General features: G+C 31.4%; 1 protein-coding gene across 1 annotated transcript in view; it reads right to left on the bottom strand.

The window, feature by feature from the left end:
- LOC410654 (cholecystokinin receptor-like) overlaps window positions 1–14,133 on the bottom strand; it is a 30,187-nt gene extending 16,054 nt beyond the window's left edge. Inside the window, exons 1-3 of the mRNA XM_006562370.3 lie at window positions 13,009–14,133; window positions 4,597–5,139; window positions 611–725 (exon numbers count right to left, since the gene is read on the bottom strand). Of these exons, the coding sequence (XP_006562433.1) occupies window positions 611–725; window positions 4,597–4,914 (433 nt within the window). The 5' untranslated portion in view covers window positions 4,915–5,139; window positions 13,009–14,133. The remainder of the gene's footprint in view (window positions 1–610; window positions 726–4,596; window positions 5,140–13,008) is intronic.
- Between the last annotated feature and the right edge of the window lie 1,429 nt (window positions 14,134–15,562).

Below are 15,562 nucleotides of genomic sequence, written 5' to 3'. Positions count from 1 at the left end.
TTAAATAAATATAATTATTTTTATATCATTAGGAAAAGTATTGGTGGAGTAATTCCATTCATATTTTGAAAAAAGTTAAATAAGATCCTAAAAGTGATTAACGCGTCAATCATTTGAAAAACTTTTTTGATGTATCTTAGATACAAAAATTGGAAATCTGATTAAACTTGAAACTAAATCGTAAAGTCGATACTAGCAAGAAACCTTCTTATTTTTTTTACCATTTTCATAGCACGGTTTTTCTTAGAAAAGTTATGAAAGTTAAAAATATAAAATATCGCGAAATAATTCTACTCTGATGTGTAATTTTTCACCGGTAAATCTTCTAATTAATTCTAAATATTCTAATTTCTACTATTTTTGTTCAACCTAAAATTTCGTTCCTCGTCCATTAAAATGCAAAATTATCTTTATATTTTCGATTTATTTTATTCGTTTCTTCTTTCGCGAAAATATCGCAATTACATTCTTTCTGCGAATATTTATCAAAATATGCAAGCATTCTTATCCATAATTATAAATCTCACTTTATATTTCAAGATTAAATTTTCGAACGAGAATGGAATGGAATCCAAATAATTTTATATCACAACGATCGAATAATACGTACCTTGAAAATACGGTATTAGTTTGCACATCGTTATACCAAAAACAAAATTCTTCAGGACTTGTCCAAGAAGTGTAAAAGGCATGCAAAAGACGCCGAGCAGCAGATCCGAAACCGCCTGGAAATTAACGAAATATTTTATGTATAAAGTAAGTAAATTTTCACAGAGATTTAATTCGAGTGGGCACAGAGAATAAATCGTAAACGCAATTTGCAACAATGTTATTAAAGTTTCTATTCACTTATGCGCGTTTATCTCTATCTTCCGTAATTCTCATTTAAAGCAAAAATAAATACAAACGAACCGGTTGAATAAAACAATCGTGGCCAGATAAGTGGATTAACGCCACCGTGGTCAGACCAAGTGGAATAAGACGATTATATCAAATGCGGACGCAAAGTAATAGAGACGCGTCTAATAATTGAACAAGTGGAGCAAACTGATCGCGATCAAACGAGTGATACAAGTCAATCATTTCTGTACGGAGATCGCAACGCAATTATGAAGAGAGAGGAATGACTCTTTCAAAATTGATTAAACCGAGATGAATAATATTTTTAAGAATTTAATTTATAGTTTCGTGAGGATACCTCTCTCTCTATTCGTGAATCTACTTCGATAAAATTAAACTTCGATCGAAAGTTTAATTTTATTGTAGAATGCAATCACCGTTCCTCACGCAATCTCGCTGCGAAATTTATAGAACATCGACCTCCTACGCATTAAGAAAAATGTTAGGAAACAGCGAAACGAAATTAGAATACCGATAGAACGTTTGTTATTCCAGTGAAGCACGACAAGAAATTCAATCAACGAGTACAGAGACTCTACCTCTTCAATCATTAATGGTGAAGTTTTGCTCCGAATTTGTTGTATGATCGTGTTTAACGATCATCGATAAATCCAACATCACTCAATACGTATGATACTAATTTCCATTTGAATTAATTAATCGAATATTGGCGAGATTTCATTATTTTGTCGTCTTACAACGCTTCATCGAATATATATTGTATAATTTAATTTTATTGAACAACAGATATGTTCTATATTCTCGTGTTTATTATCATTTTGTCTGGATTGTTTCGAGAATTAAAAATTTATATTTGTGAAAAAATGATTTTCAATTAAAATAATGTGTACATATATATATGTATATATTTGAATTTTGATTTTGAACAAAAGAAATAAATAAAAAGTAATTTTAAATTCATGAAAAAGCCGTGTAGAGAGCTATATATCAGAATTAATTTCTGTTTTTAACTATAACAAAGGGCCGGAAATTATTAAAACGTTTCATTATATTTCTCTGTTTATAAGTTTCCTTCAAAATTTTTAATTGTTTCTCCATTACCGTATATTGCAATAATTTTACAAAATTCATTACAATTTTGATGCTAATTTAATATTACATAGCTCGAAATTATTGACAATTGCACAACATTATAGAAATAGTTGATTTATAATTGTCCGTGATTCGGAATTAATTAATATCCATTAATTAATTATATAATAATTAAACTGGAAAAATAATTCTTCTTAAAATTAACATAAACTTAAATTACTGCAGGAAATAACAAGTTTTAAAAGTATCAAAAATAATCAATAAATAAATCACGTATAATGTTTATGCAAATCCATAGGGTAAACTCGAATTCGTGTCGCAAACCTCAATTCACACAAAATAATCCTGCAATTTATTGAATTGCATCGAATCGTTAAATACAGAATATTTTACATCGCTCAAATTTGAATTTACGATTTTCCACCATACACTGTATTTATATACATTTTTTCCCGATTTATCAGTGATTTATCACATTTTGACACGTGAAACATTCCTGCTTTATTTTATTTTCTAATTTTTTAATACTTTTCAAATATTTCTTTTCAAAAAAAAAAAAAAAATATATAGAAATTCTCAAATTCTATAATAAACTGCGTGAGTTACTAAGAAAGATTTTCTTCAAACATTATATTTACGTTTAATTAAGAAAATTAAAAATGTAAGGCAAAGAATTAGAAAATAGTCGAAAAGAAAAAAAATGAAATTATATAAAACTACCATGTACAAAGGTATGATTCTAATTTTAATGTAAATTCACCAAGGATTAATTCGCGACTTAATTATAGTGGATTTCCATTTTCGTTCTTATTCTATAATTTTGCTTCGTGTGCTCTTTCATGAAATAAAAATAGACACGATTCCTTCTATTTCTCTCAAAATGAAAAATTATCAGTTTTGTCGTTAAGATACAAATGGATCATTAATTTTTCTTTAACGATGATATTCATCCTCTGACATCCTTTGCTCAATTTCTCAAAATCATTCCAGCCTGATATATTTAAATTATTGAAAATTAGAGAAATGTATAAAGTATATTCAAAGACTAGACGACGATCAAGAAATTATTAAAAAAATTAAACATTATACAGAGATCTATACATTGGATTTAGACATCAGTATGACTGTTTATACGCTTCTTTTACTTTTTTTTTTTTACACGTAACATAGTATACACGTTCAGAGTCGAAAAGCAATTACAGAGAAATAGCTTCTCCGTATAAAGGAAAAATAGATAGTAGGTTTCGATTCCGTTCGTTATGCGTGGAGAATAATCCGTAGATTAAAACTCTTTGACGGCATTGATCGAAAATCAATTTTCGTCGTAGAGGAAACAATAAAGGTTTTGTTGAGAAGTGGCATGCATTCGAAGGAAAAAACGAATATTTCGCGCAAGGATGGAATTGAAGTAGAAAAATGATCAAATTTTCTGCTTTGCATCAATCTTTCGATGTTAAATATCGAATACGATGTACGATCCGCCCAATTCTAGTAATTTCATCGTTTTAACAAATTGAAGAAAATTTTGGAAAATTTTAATAATTGATAAAAAATTGAATAAAATTTGAATAAAGCAAATCGGTTGAAAATTACTGACCTAGATCATCGAATTAATTAATCCGCCTCTAATTGGCGGGAAAAGATAAAATTTATGATTCATTAGTTTTTACTTTTATAACCCCTGTTATCTTCCACTTAGCAAGGGATTCCACTTTCATCCCTTAATATCCCTTTTCCTGTAATTTTCAATTAGCCCAAAATAATCAGTGAATGGTAAAAATGGTATTATTTTCGGGATAGAGATCTGTTATATCTGTCGTACTTAATCGAAGCTTGAGAAGAACAGGAAAGAGGAAACGATCGAATGCATTTCAAGATAAATAAATAAAATGCCTATAATGGATAGGAACATCTTTTTTCTTTTTTAGATATTTTTTTTAATTCAAGAAGTTGCATGATATTTATATTATTGCAAGCAACATAGTACATTTTTTCTTATCTTAAATAAATTTCAACCGAAATAACCTTAAAAATTATCTATTTCCAAAGGTTGCTTTCAGAGTGAAGAAATGTTGCTAAAAATTCACCACGCTATTGTGTGCCTCGCGTTAAAGCACGAACCGTGTTCGTTACCAATAGATATTGCCGGAACCTTTATCAGGTTTAACCGTTCTGAAACACATCCATCATTCATATCTTAAAGTGTATCAGTGCCAAATGAATGGAAAAAACTTACTACAATATCCTGTACCTCGTTCAAAAAAAAAATCTCGTTACTTTACTTTGCTCGATATTCAAAAATAATAAATAAAACGAAAAATAAAATTTTCAAATCGAGAAAAATTCTTCATCCGTCGGCCGATTATTCAATCCTCATTTAAATCGATTCGAAAAAAAAAAATACTACAATTCGTTCGAACAATCCTCCAAATTCATATATTAATCACGTGCAATCCATCTTTCAAAACATGACGCAAAATTGTATTCACAAGATTAATCCAATAATAAAAATGATCGAATAACAATCCTTAAGTGATCATTTTATCCAGATGGAAATTGGAGTGAAACAAAAAAAAAGTAAATAAATAAACATCAAGCGTAAATATTAAAGAAAAATGAATTGAAATGAAAATTCTTTTTTACCAGATTTAACAAGTAAACGTTGGTCACCGTCCTCATCCTCTTGTTACGTGCCAGGGTGATCAGCACCAACGAATTGCCAACGATGGACAGGAGAAATATTATTCCGTATAGAGGGACGATCAAACTCTCGAGCAGATTCGTTTGGCCGTAATGCGTGGCGGCCGCCATTGTTGGCAACGTTGTCACGTTCAAAACGGTGGACGTAGTTGTCGGTTGGGGCAGGTTGGTGGCGAACGATTGATCCAAATCGGGATTACCAAAATAATTGGCCATCGTTCCGGTATCGGTTTCGTTGTAATTCGTGGCCGACATCATCATCTTATTCAAAACGACCGTTCACAATTCAACCCCCATTTAAAGGGGGATTTACGATACGATTGTGCAACGCGATCGAATTTGATCGATATTCCGTGTTCCATCCATGGACGGCCGCCTCTGTGAAATCGGTGTCAAACGATTAAACTTAAGACTCGTGCCGATATCTATCTCTGGAATCGATTCTCTTCATCTTGTAAATTTGATTTTGATATTCCGTTAACGATTCTGGAAAAATAAAAGAGAGATTTATCTGGTTAGTAAAATATTTTTTATTCGAATCAATTTTTAATTTAAAATTTATTCCTTGTTATCTTATCTTTTCGTTGATCGTGATTTCTTCTTAATTTTTCATAAGTAATTATTAATATCGTTATCACTTGTCTGATTTTTTCATTGGGTTATCAAGAAGTTTATGAAGAGATGGAAATTCTTAGTAATTTATAGGGTTTGAATAAAAAATTTTTCAATCCTTTGGAATGATGGAAAAGATTTTGTTTCTTATTCCGTGTGATAAATTGCGTGTACATATTTTATTCCAGATATAGATTGCTTCTTTAAGATAAGAAAGAAAAAAGTAAATATCCTTTTAATAAGAAAAATCTCTCTTCTTCCAATGTATAAATAAATAACTATTCCTCGAAATATTATATACTTATCAAATTTAGAATTGTTTCAGAATATTTCTGGTAATAAAACTTGTTTCAAATTTATAGCTGCGATTACACTTTATCTGACTGCTGCTTTAATCCTAAAAAAAATCGTACAAGTTATTTCAGAATCATTTTGAAACGACGAGTTGGAAAATAATATTTAAAATGAAAAATCGTGGTCTTAGTTCCTCGGCGTTAGTTCGAGAAATTTTACGATCCCCAAGAATTTTAATTTTAATATCTTCTTAAAACGCCACACACGTTTCACGGCATCAAACTGCATCAAAGTGACGCATAGATCAGTGCCGACGATCAAATTGAATGGATTAAATAACACACGGTGTATCGAATAACTTAACGGATATGACAGCTGTAAAGCACCTGGGGTTTGCTCTGACCCCTGCTTCCTCATACTTCCTGCTGCAGATGTTACCCTCAAATACCCATCATCATGGATATGGCTCTGCATACGTAAAGAATTTCGAAGAAGATCATTAACTACCATTAACTTTACATTTAAAAAGAATGTTAAAACTCCTTTAAACTCATCTTAATACATCTACTTTAATGTTTTAAATGAGCATCAAATACAAAGTTAAATTAGAATATATATATTTATGTAATTCTTAATAGAATTTTGTACAAATTGAGTGTAATAGAAGCATTTACTTAAGAAGGCTTATTAAGAAATTACATTGAAAAGCTTATACAAACTTTCGAACCCTTTCATTTATCATTGAACTAAACTATTACTAAACGAAACATCGCAGACGGTAAAGAAGATTGGTTAAATCTTATTACACGGTTTCGAGTGAGAAGATCCCACAATGGGGAGTCGTGTATATCGTTAGGAATATAAACTTGCTGAATCGTGGGTAAAGTAACCCATTACGAGATCACGACGATTCGTCTTCGTCAGCTTTTATTATCAACCAAGTTTGTTCCAAGCTCGGATATAAAATTGGAAATCTATCTAGGAGAAAGAAAAATCTCCCGTGGAAAGTTATACATAAATTTCGAGCCGAGGTTTCGAATATTATTTTTCGATCTCGAAAGGGAAAAAGAAACGACGAGAATTTTTATTAATTAAAAAATCATATACGAGCGACGTGTGGAAAGGAAAATATATAAGTTTCGAACAATTAGTTTTATGATTAAAAATAAATAATTTCGATAATTTCGATTCGTTCCTTTATTTCGTATATGCATGAACTTAACAGTGGAGCAAAAAGTATTATTACGTAAAGATAGATGGACGTTTAAATGCAAAAAGTTTTGAGCAACAAATGAGTTGTTTGAATTGAAGTTGCTGCGAGACGGTCTCTCGTGGAATCAAGTTTGATTGGAGAACAGTGAGCAAGAATTTAACGAAGTGCTATGAATTCTTAAAAACCATTCCTCCGAGCGAGGAATTATTCGAAACTTTTCCTCGTACGTTCTACGTAAAGAATAATGAAGAATTTTGAATAATCGAGACGAACCGAGTTATTAACGAAAGAGGCATGAATTCTTAAATATCATCTTCCAAGCGAAAAATTATTCGAAACTCTTCTTCTTTGCTCCCTGTGATTATTTGAATAATGAGAGATTGATCGATCGAAAAATCATAATGAACGAACGAATAAAATCTTCTTTTTTCTTTTCCTTTTTTCTCTTAGAAATAAGTAATAACAAAAGAATAATTTATGGAAAATCACGATATTTTGCATCGATATTTTATAAAAATATATAATGATCATTTGAAATTTATTATTTAAAAATAAAAATATTCGCCGATATTTCCATTTTTATTTCGCGTGTGTTTACTGCACGAAAATAGGGATACGTGAGCCGTTTTCACGAACTGATATGCATTGATACGATCATCACGAATACTTTTTTCTGGGAAAAACCCTAATCCTAATTAGACTAAAATGAGAAAATCTTATATATTTATATAATCATATATTTGATGAATATTAATTGATATTTAATGCACATATTTACTTTATTGTCGCGTAAAATTTATTTTTAACAATATATTTTATCGGAAAAATATATTGATCCGGATAATGAATAAAATGCGCTCGCACACTCTGAAACCGTATTTATTCGGGATAATTAATAAGCTTATTCGTGGAAATACATTTACATCTATTCAGGAAGCGTACGTTAACACGTACGTATCACGAGTGTGTTACAGTGCACGATACTCGTTATATATTATCATTAAAAAAAAACATGGAAATTTTCAGAAGAATTTTCCACGATAATGAAGAAGATCGAAGTTTCTGTTGGCCAATTTTCAGCTGCACACAATACGAGTAAATTTGCATAGTTTCAAGCAACGTCACGTCATCACTTTTCCCTCTTTAAATAAAATTTTATCGAAACATTGGACGCTTCTCTGTGGTAAACAAAGCGGTAATTGTAAAATTTGATTGAAGTTGATGAATTTTTCCTTTTTTTTTTTTTTTTTTTTTTTTTTTTTTAATATCAAATTCGAGACTCGATTTCTCGGGACTCGAGTAACTCGATTTCGCAGAATGCAAGCTGGAACGTATCGAATTGTCGATCGAGAGGTTAGAGAGAAACGTCAGATATCTTCGGTTGGTTTCAACCGAATTATCCTATTTGTCTCGAGTCGAAATCAAAACTCGATCGTAAATTAATTCGCAATATCGATTCGCGATCTAAAATAGCGAGAATTTCTGTCTCCTCCCTGTACGAAACCACGATTGAAATATGTCTTTGTACAGCCGTACACAATGCATCACGAAACTTTGGCAAGAGTTTCGTTTCTCCTCCCTAGAAAATGAATTAATGAAGCTACTGAAGTGGTATTTTGCAATTTTAATCAAGATGGAGTATAAGATATTCGGAGAAGAATATATAGCAAGATATATCGCTTTCGCAATTGATACATATATATATATACATCTTTTGCAAATAATTACCAGTAGAAATCTTCGTGGATTAAATATACGTACACGCAATCATACGTATGTGATCTATGAGCAAACGACGATTCGAATCGAATGGATAATGAGAAATTGATCTCACGATTTCCAAGTGGAGCAACAACGGTCGACAAATATTGATAATTTCATTTTATATTATATTTATTTGAATAATAATAAAAGATTATTTAGGATTAAATAAATAACAAATGACTAAATAAATACGTACAGGTTGAATTTTCCGTCTTTTGAATATTTAATGGTAAACGGTGTTGCATTGTAAATATTATTGCGAGGGAAGAGATTGAAATCGACGAGTTGAATTTTAAAAAAAATCGAGAATCATGATAGAAAAGAAAAGAAAAAAAGAAAAGAAGAGAAAGAAAAGAATTACTTACGGGTCAAGAAGCTTTTTAAATTTCTATTAAATTTAAGCAAAGTAAAGAGTAAAAAAAATTTATTCCTCTTCTTATTTATTCATTGCACGATGTAAAATTCAAAGAGGATAAAATGTTTCTCCTACGGTTTCTTACACAATGCGGTAAAAATTAAGAAGAAACAATTATCCGTATCTCCATTTCGAAGAGAATCTTTTTCAACTTAGAATAAAAATAAACAATACAATTTTACAAAAAGTGTTAAACTACTTGTTGGTTCGATCTTCGCGAAACTTTTTAATTCCAGACTCCTTGCTCGAGGGTGGGATCAACTTGGGACAACTTGGTCTTTTTTGACGACTCAATTTCGATCATTTTTTTCTTTTCTTTTTTTTCCCTCCTCTTCAATTCGAAGAAAAAAAATCGCGATAAGATTTCATTTTATCGAACCAATTTTCTTTTCGAAAACTTTTCCATTTTGGACGAAACTTCGATAAGATTTTTATAAAGAAAGAAATAAAAACTCGATGATCTTCTTACTTGATTAATTAATAATAATTCTTATATCTTGATATCGTGCGTTAAACGTTTAATTGAAAATTGCAAATATTATTTATTTATCGTGAGAAATATAATTTATTTGCATACGAACGAGGGAGGAGAGTACGCATGTATTGTATTCGTAATATAATATATTTATATCGTAATAAAATATACATGTGTTCGATAAATATTTCATCCGCGATTATTTTCCATAAATCTGACAAAATTTTATTCATTTTGCAACTTTCATTCCTACTTTTATTCTCATCTTGTTGCGATTTTATCGTAAAATGTTTTATGCTTTTATCTTGAATAATTTTATTTCCATACATATATATTTTTTTTACAAATCTTTATACTTTTTATATATGTTTTCTTAAAATAAAAATTCTTTTTATACTTTTCTATCCGTTTACCATTGATCACGCAACGAAGCAATTTATTTCTTATTATCGATACACGTTTAAAAAAAAAAAAAATTAGTAAGGCTGGTTTTTTTTTCTACCAATTAATTACCTTTATATTAAAATTCCTCGTTTTTTCTTCTTCTCGGTTATAAGCGTAATGAGATACCCGTATTTCGAGGTAAAAATTATTAGATTTATTTTTTCCTTTTTTTTTTTTTTTTTTAGATCAAATCTTTCCAGAAATAATGAAGTTTTTATCTTACGTTAATATTATTAGGAAAATATGAGAAAATATTTCGTTGATTTATAACGAAATGATATTATTGCGAATTATTGAACAATTGTTATATTTTTCTTAAATTCAAACCATTTGATTACGATTAACGATCTTGGAAATTTTAGAATGACTTTTATTTCTTGAAGAAAATTTAGTTTAAAATTTTGTCTGACAACAAAGAAAGAGAAAGAAACGAAAATAAACAGTAATAGAAAATCAACGTCCATTTCTTAAGAAATATTCCATCCTCAAGATTCATCTCGAATTGTATCGAGCTTTACACTCTACATTGCTTAGAATTATAATAAAATAACTTCTTCTACAATTTTCCCCAGAAAAAAAAAGCCACGAGTATTCGATGAAAATGTCGCAAAGCGACGCGACGTGTGACGGATCGTTTTCGGCAAAAAAAAAAAAAAAAAAAAATGATTTCGATATATTTCACGTAATAAAATCTCGTTCCCTTGTTTATTCAAAAAAATTTTTTCTAAACATTGTTATTATCAGAAAAGTTCTCGTGCGAAAAATTCGTTGTTTAAAAAAAATTTTGCGTACAAATATTAGACATAGATTTTTATAATTTTTATAATTTTATATAGTTTGACAAATTCTATCATGTATATATATATATCCAACGTTACATGTATTTCACACGGTGGAAATGGGGCAAAGTAAGAAGAGAAGGTAAGCAATCCAGTCGTATCTCGTGCTTTGTATTTGTAACTAATTAAACAATTTTTTTCGTTTCTTGAGAACGAATTTGTATGAAACTTTTATTCACTTGTTCCTTAGAATAAATTACCGCCTCGTTATACTTCACAATGTCGTAAACAATTAAATGGAGAAAATGGATGGTAAAGGAGGTTGAAGTATATTCGTATATAAGTGAAATATTAATGAATTCGCACAGTTGGATTGCACGTTAAAATTCTTTCTTCCTCTTCCTCTTCCTCTTCCTCTTTTTAAGAAGCGTTTCATTAATCATTAATCGTTGTCTCGCGTTATTTATTTATCCTTTCTCTTAAATTAAATTTTACGAGAACGCAAAATTCATATCTCCGTGAATATGAATTATCAATAGATTTAGAATAACGATAATTGTTGCCACGTTACGTGTCCAAGAACACGTATCGTATTTGCCACGATAACCTCGAAATTCAGCGATTTTTAATAACGAATTTCGTGCCTGGTTCAACCCAAGGCGTACCCTCGATTCTCCGCCATATCGATTACCGTCACATCAATTATAATGGAGAAGAGAATTGAATAAAAATTGTGCCTGCGTGGAAAATGTGTCGTCGCCAAATATCTTTCAATTTGTCCGATTTCTCAGCTCCTCTAAGTGAAATACGTTTCCCGAAACATTATTCATAAATTATTCATCGTTCGCTCGACATTCTACCTTTATCCAATTATAACACTTAATTTCTCTCGTTAGTTACTTCAAATTTCACGAATTCCGCTCGAATCAAACACTATTTAATGTTAATATTTAATATTCGATTTTCGAAATTTTAAATTATCTATTAAAGGTAAACAATAGAAAAACGATATATATATATATATATATATATATAATATTTTCCTATAAATCATTAATTTTACACAGTTTATCATTTATTGTTGCTTTAATAACACCGCGAACAATTTTAATAACCGTAAAGTCTTAGCTCAAATATCGTGCAATTGAATGAATTGTTAACAAAGTCACGTCCCGAAATTACGACAGTTTCTTATTCCGGTTTCGAGGAATAGATAAGAAATTCAGGATACATTGATCTTTAAAACGAACACACACGGGACGTGTGTGCTTTCTCGGTCAACTTTGAAATGATAAAAAATGGATGGAAAATTTGATTTCCGGCGTGATTGAAAATGATCGCACGTGCGTGATTCGTGTTCAAATGGAAATAAACTTTAATCGCGACATATTTTTCTTTTTTTTTTTTTTTTTTTTAATATCGTAATAAAATCTCAACGAGTTCGAATTTCGAAATGCTAGATTTCCAAAATTTTCTGATATTCCATAAACGACGAATAGCATTTGATAATCACATTTCTTTCCTCCCCCTATTTCATTTTTTTCATTTTTCTCTTCTCGTTTGAGAAAAAAAAAAAGGTTTGTTAATTTGATAAAAATCGAAACATTTATATAAGATGACACAACGACATATCGAAAAATTCGGCAATATGCCAGCAGCACGAATTGAAACAATGGACAGAACAGTAATCGATAATGGCGAATAATAACAAATCGATATTAAATCACGAACAATCGTTGAAAATATTGAAAATGATATCTGGTAAATTTTCCTCCCCTCAATATGATATTCGAAAAAAAAAATGGAAAAATATATTAATTGTAATTCTTCTGTGCATTTTTTTCATTAAAAAAAAAAAAAAAAAAACAACGTTAACACAATTTCCGCTCCGGAATTACAAACTGCACGATACAATTAGTTTTTAATCAAACAAAAATTTTCTCTCGCAGGTATCAAGATCTCGGTATACAAAAGATTTTTTCCTGAAAAAAAAATCCACGTTTTCCCCTTTTTTTCCCCCCCAATCTCATTTAAAATGAACACGTACAAAACGGGTAGAAAGATAATAATAATAAAGAATATTCGTTTCTCGAAATTCTCTTCCATTGTTTCAATCCATTGTAAATTCATCTCCTCGTCGATCATTAATTAATCGATCGAGATAAATTCGTTCGAGAAATTCATCCGTTTAACGCATCCAAGGGATAATAGATAAGATAATCGATAATAAGATATTAAATTGTTCGCTTTTGCAACTTGCTAACGTACAATCTCGTGATATATATATAAATATAAATTGAATATTTGTTAAGGAATTACGTAGTTGTAGCACGTCACGAGTGAATAAATATTTGCTTACCAACGTACGGCATTAGAGCCATCGATGAAAATAATCGTCGTTCAATCGTCGCTGGAGGTAACAAGGAGGTATCGAAGTACTTTTTCTTATTATAATCCCGTTGCAGAGGATCAGCCCACCACCGATATTTATTCGTACGGAAATAAGTGGAAAATAACCGAACGGTATCGTACACATTTCACTTTTCGAGATTTCACGATGAATTCACGATTTTCTTCTCACAAAATTTTCAAACTTCCTGCTCCGACGTTTAAACTCGGTCAAATCGAACAGTTTACAATAAACTTTCTCCTCGCGAATTTCTCCTTCACCCTCTTACAGTTTAAATATTGAATATATACTGAATATCTTTCTTGGATCTTTGGATCGAATTTTTAATCAAAACTTCCTTAAACACACGATTCAACGTTTTCTTCGAATTTTTTTATTATTAGGTGAAAAATTTCTCTTTCTCTCCGATGTATATATATATATATATTACTCGATGTACATTCCTCTTAACGCAGTTGTGAATATATTTTACTTACACATGTAAGACCGATAAATCCTTGGTTCGGTTTATTCGACAGATAGATCCGGCCGGGATCTCTGGGGGGTTGAACGGGTCTTAAACAAGTTGAGCGAGAGTATCAGAAGGACGAGAATTTCTGAGATCACGATTGATCGACATTTTATGGTAATTGCTCCTAAGTTTCGATGAATTCGGATCCGAAACCTGGATAGATTCTGTTCGTGATTGCGACGAATTTTCACCGTGTATAAATTCTGCTCTACATTCCGTATTGAATTGTACGGATCATAGTTGTGAACTATATTGTATAGTTGCGTCAAAGGATTCCGGAAATAGTTATCGTTCGTTTACGTTACGAAACGAATCCGTTTCGTCCAATTTCGATCACGATGCAAATTTTCTAATGAGCTTTGATAAAACCGTCCACCGTGTTGTTTACCGAGGAAAAAAATTAATTTAAATACGCCTATAAAATATTGATCGTGAACAGTTCGAGGTGTGCATTATAGTATATTTGACGTATCATTCTAGAATTTTTCAAATTGAAATTTGTTTAATCGTAACGAAAAATTCAATGTCAATGATGAACATAAAATAATCTAATTAAATATTATTTTTAATCGGTCTCTCGTATCTTCTTAAAAATTAACCTGCAAATCTGTCGATAAATTTTCCACTTCTCGACACAATTCAATTTCAAATTCATTCAATACGTTTCCACGATTAATTTTCTAAAGCAATTCTCAATTTCTGTCACAGAAGAGAGTTAGAGAGAATACGAATAATGGATCATCGAGTTATTGTCACAACACACACAAACGTTCCATCCACCGATTCGATTCGAAAAAATCTTGATCTCTTCATGAAGGAAGTATTCACTTTGCGTTGAATAAGAAAACGAAATCGATCGATCGGTCGGAAGAGGGAAGATCGACGAGAAATTTACGTTACGTTCAACACTTTTAACTCGAGCTATTTCCCGCACCTTCTCTCTTCTTCTTTACACATTCGAAAGAAATGAATCGATTCCCTTGATGATGACTCTCTCGAGAATCGTGGAGAAAAGAGAGAGGGGAGGGGGAAAGAAAGGAAAAATTACGCTTCCATTCGCGAGAACATTGTTTCTTCATTTCATCGAGGGTTTTTTCGAAGGTTTAAATCGCGGCCAGCTGCGGGCGATTGGTTTCGAGTGGTGACGCTCGGCGATTGGCGACGCGGCGCAAGTGGTGCGGGTCGACGAGCGAGCCGGCCCACGTACATCGACGCGCGCGCCACGAATCCTGGCCGCCGACTGAATCCAGGACCGCTTCTCCTCGCGCCAGCTCGCGCCACGCTCTTCCTTCCTTCCTTCCACCGGATCGTTCGTCGCCCGTCAATTATCCCTCTTTCTGCCATTCCGGATAACGCTTTTAGATAGAACTAGCTAAAAGGTTAACCGAATTAACCTCTTCGCGGATACGTGTCTTTTTAATTTTTCGATTTTAAATTAAAATTATTTCAAAAAAAAAAAAATTGAAATTAAAATCTATCGAAGAATTCTTCGTTATAGAATCTGTGAACGAAAAGAGGGAAAAAAGCTCGAGCGGATATTTTATCTTGCTCGACGAATTCGCTCGTTGCTTTCGTGACTTCGATGCTTTATGAAAGAAGGGGAGAGAAGAGTGGTGAACGGTAAAATTGCAATCACCGATTAATCAATTCAATCCCTTAATATTCTATTAGCTCGGGGATTAAGTGTGTACGGATATATTGGTTTAACGTGAGATCGAACGGTTAATGTTTGAAAGGAGATTCGATTCGGAGAGATTTGTTTCGAGGTGGATTCGGATGATGTTCGAAAGAGGATTTCATTTCAGGGTGAAAGATGCGATGGGATTTTTTTTTCCCTCTCGCCTTTTTCCCCTCGAATTGGCGAGTTTAAAGTCAGGTCTCTCCTTTTCGATAATTAGAGGAATGGAGATGATACGAATTAATCCAACTACGAAAATTGAAAAATTTTCGTATTATTCGTACTTCTCTCTGTAATTAATTCGATATTCTATA

Source organism: Apis mellifera, linkage group LG16 (genome assembly GCF_003254395.2).
Source record: "Apis mellifera strain DH4 linkage group LG16, Amel_HAv3.1, whole genome shotgun sequence".
In the NCBI taxonomy this organism is placed as follows: Eukaryota; Metazoa; Arthropoda; class Insecta; order Hymenoptera; family Apidae; genus Apis; species Apis mellifera.
Note: the sequence above shows the minus strand (reverse complement) of the source record. Positions and strands in the feature narration are given on the sequence as shown.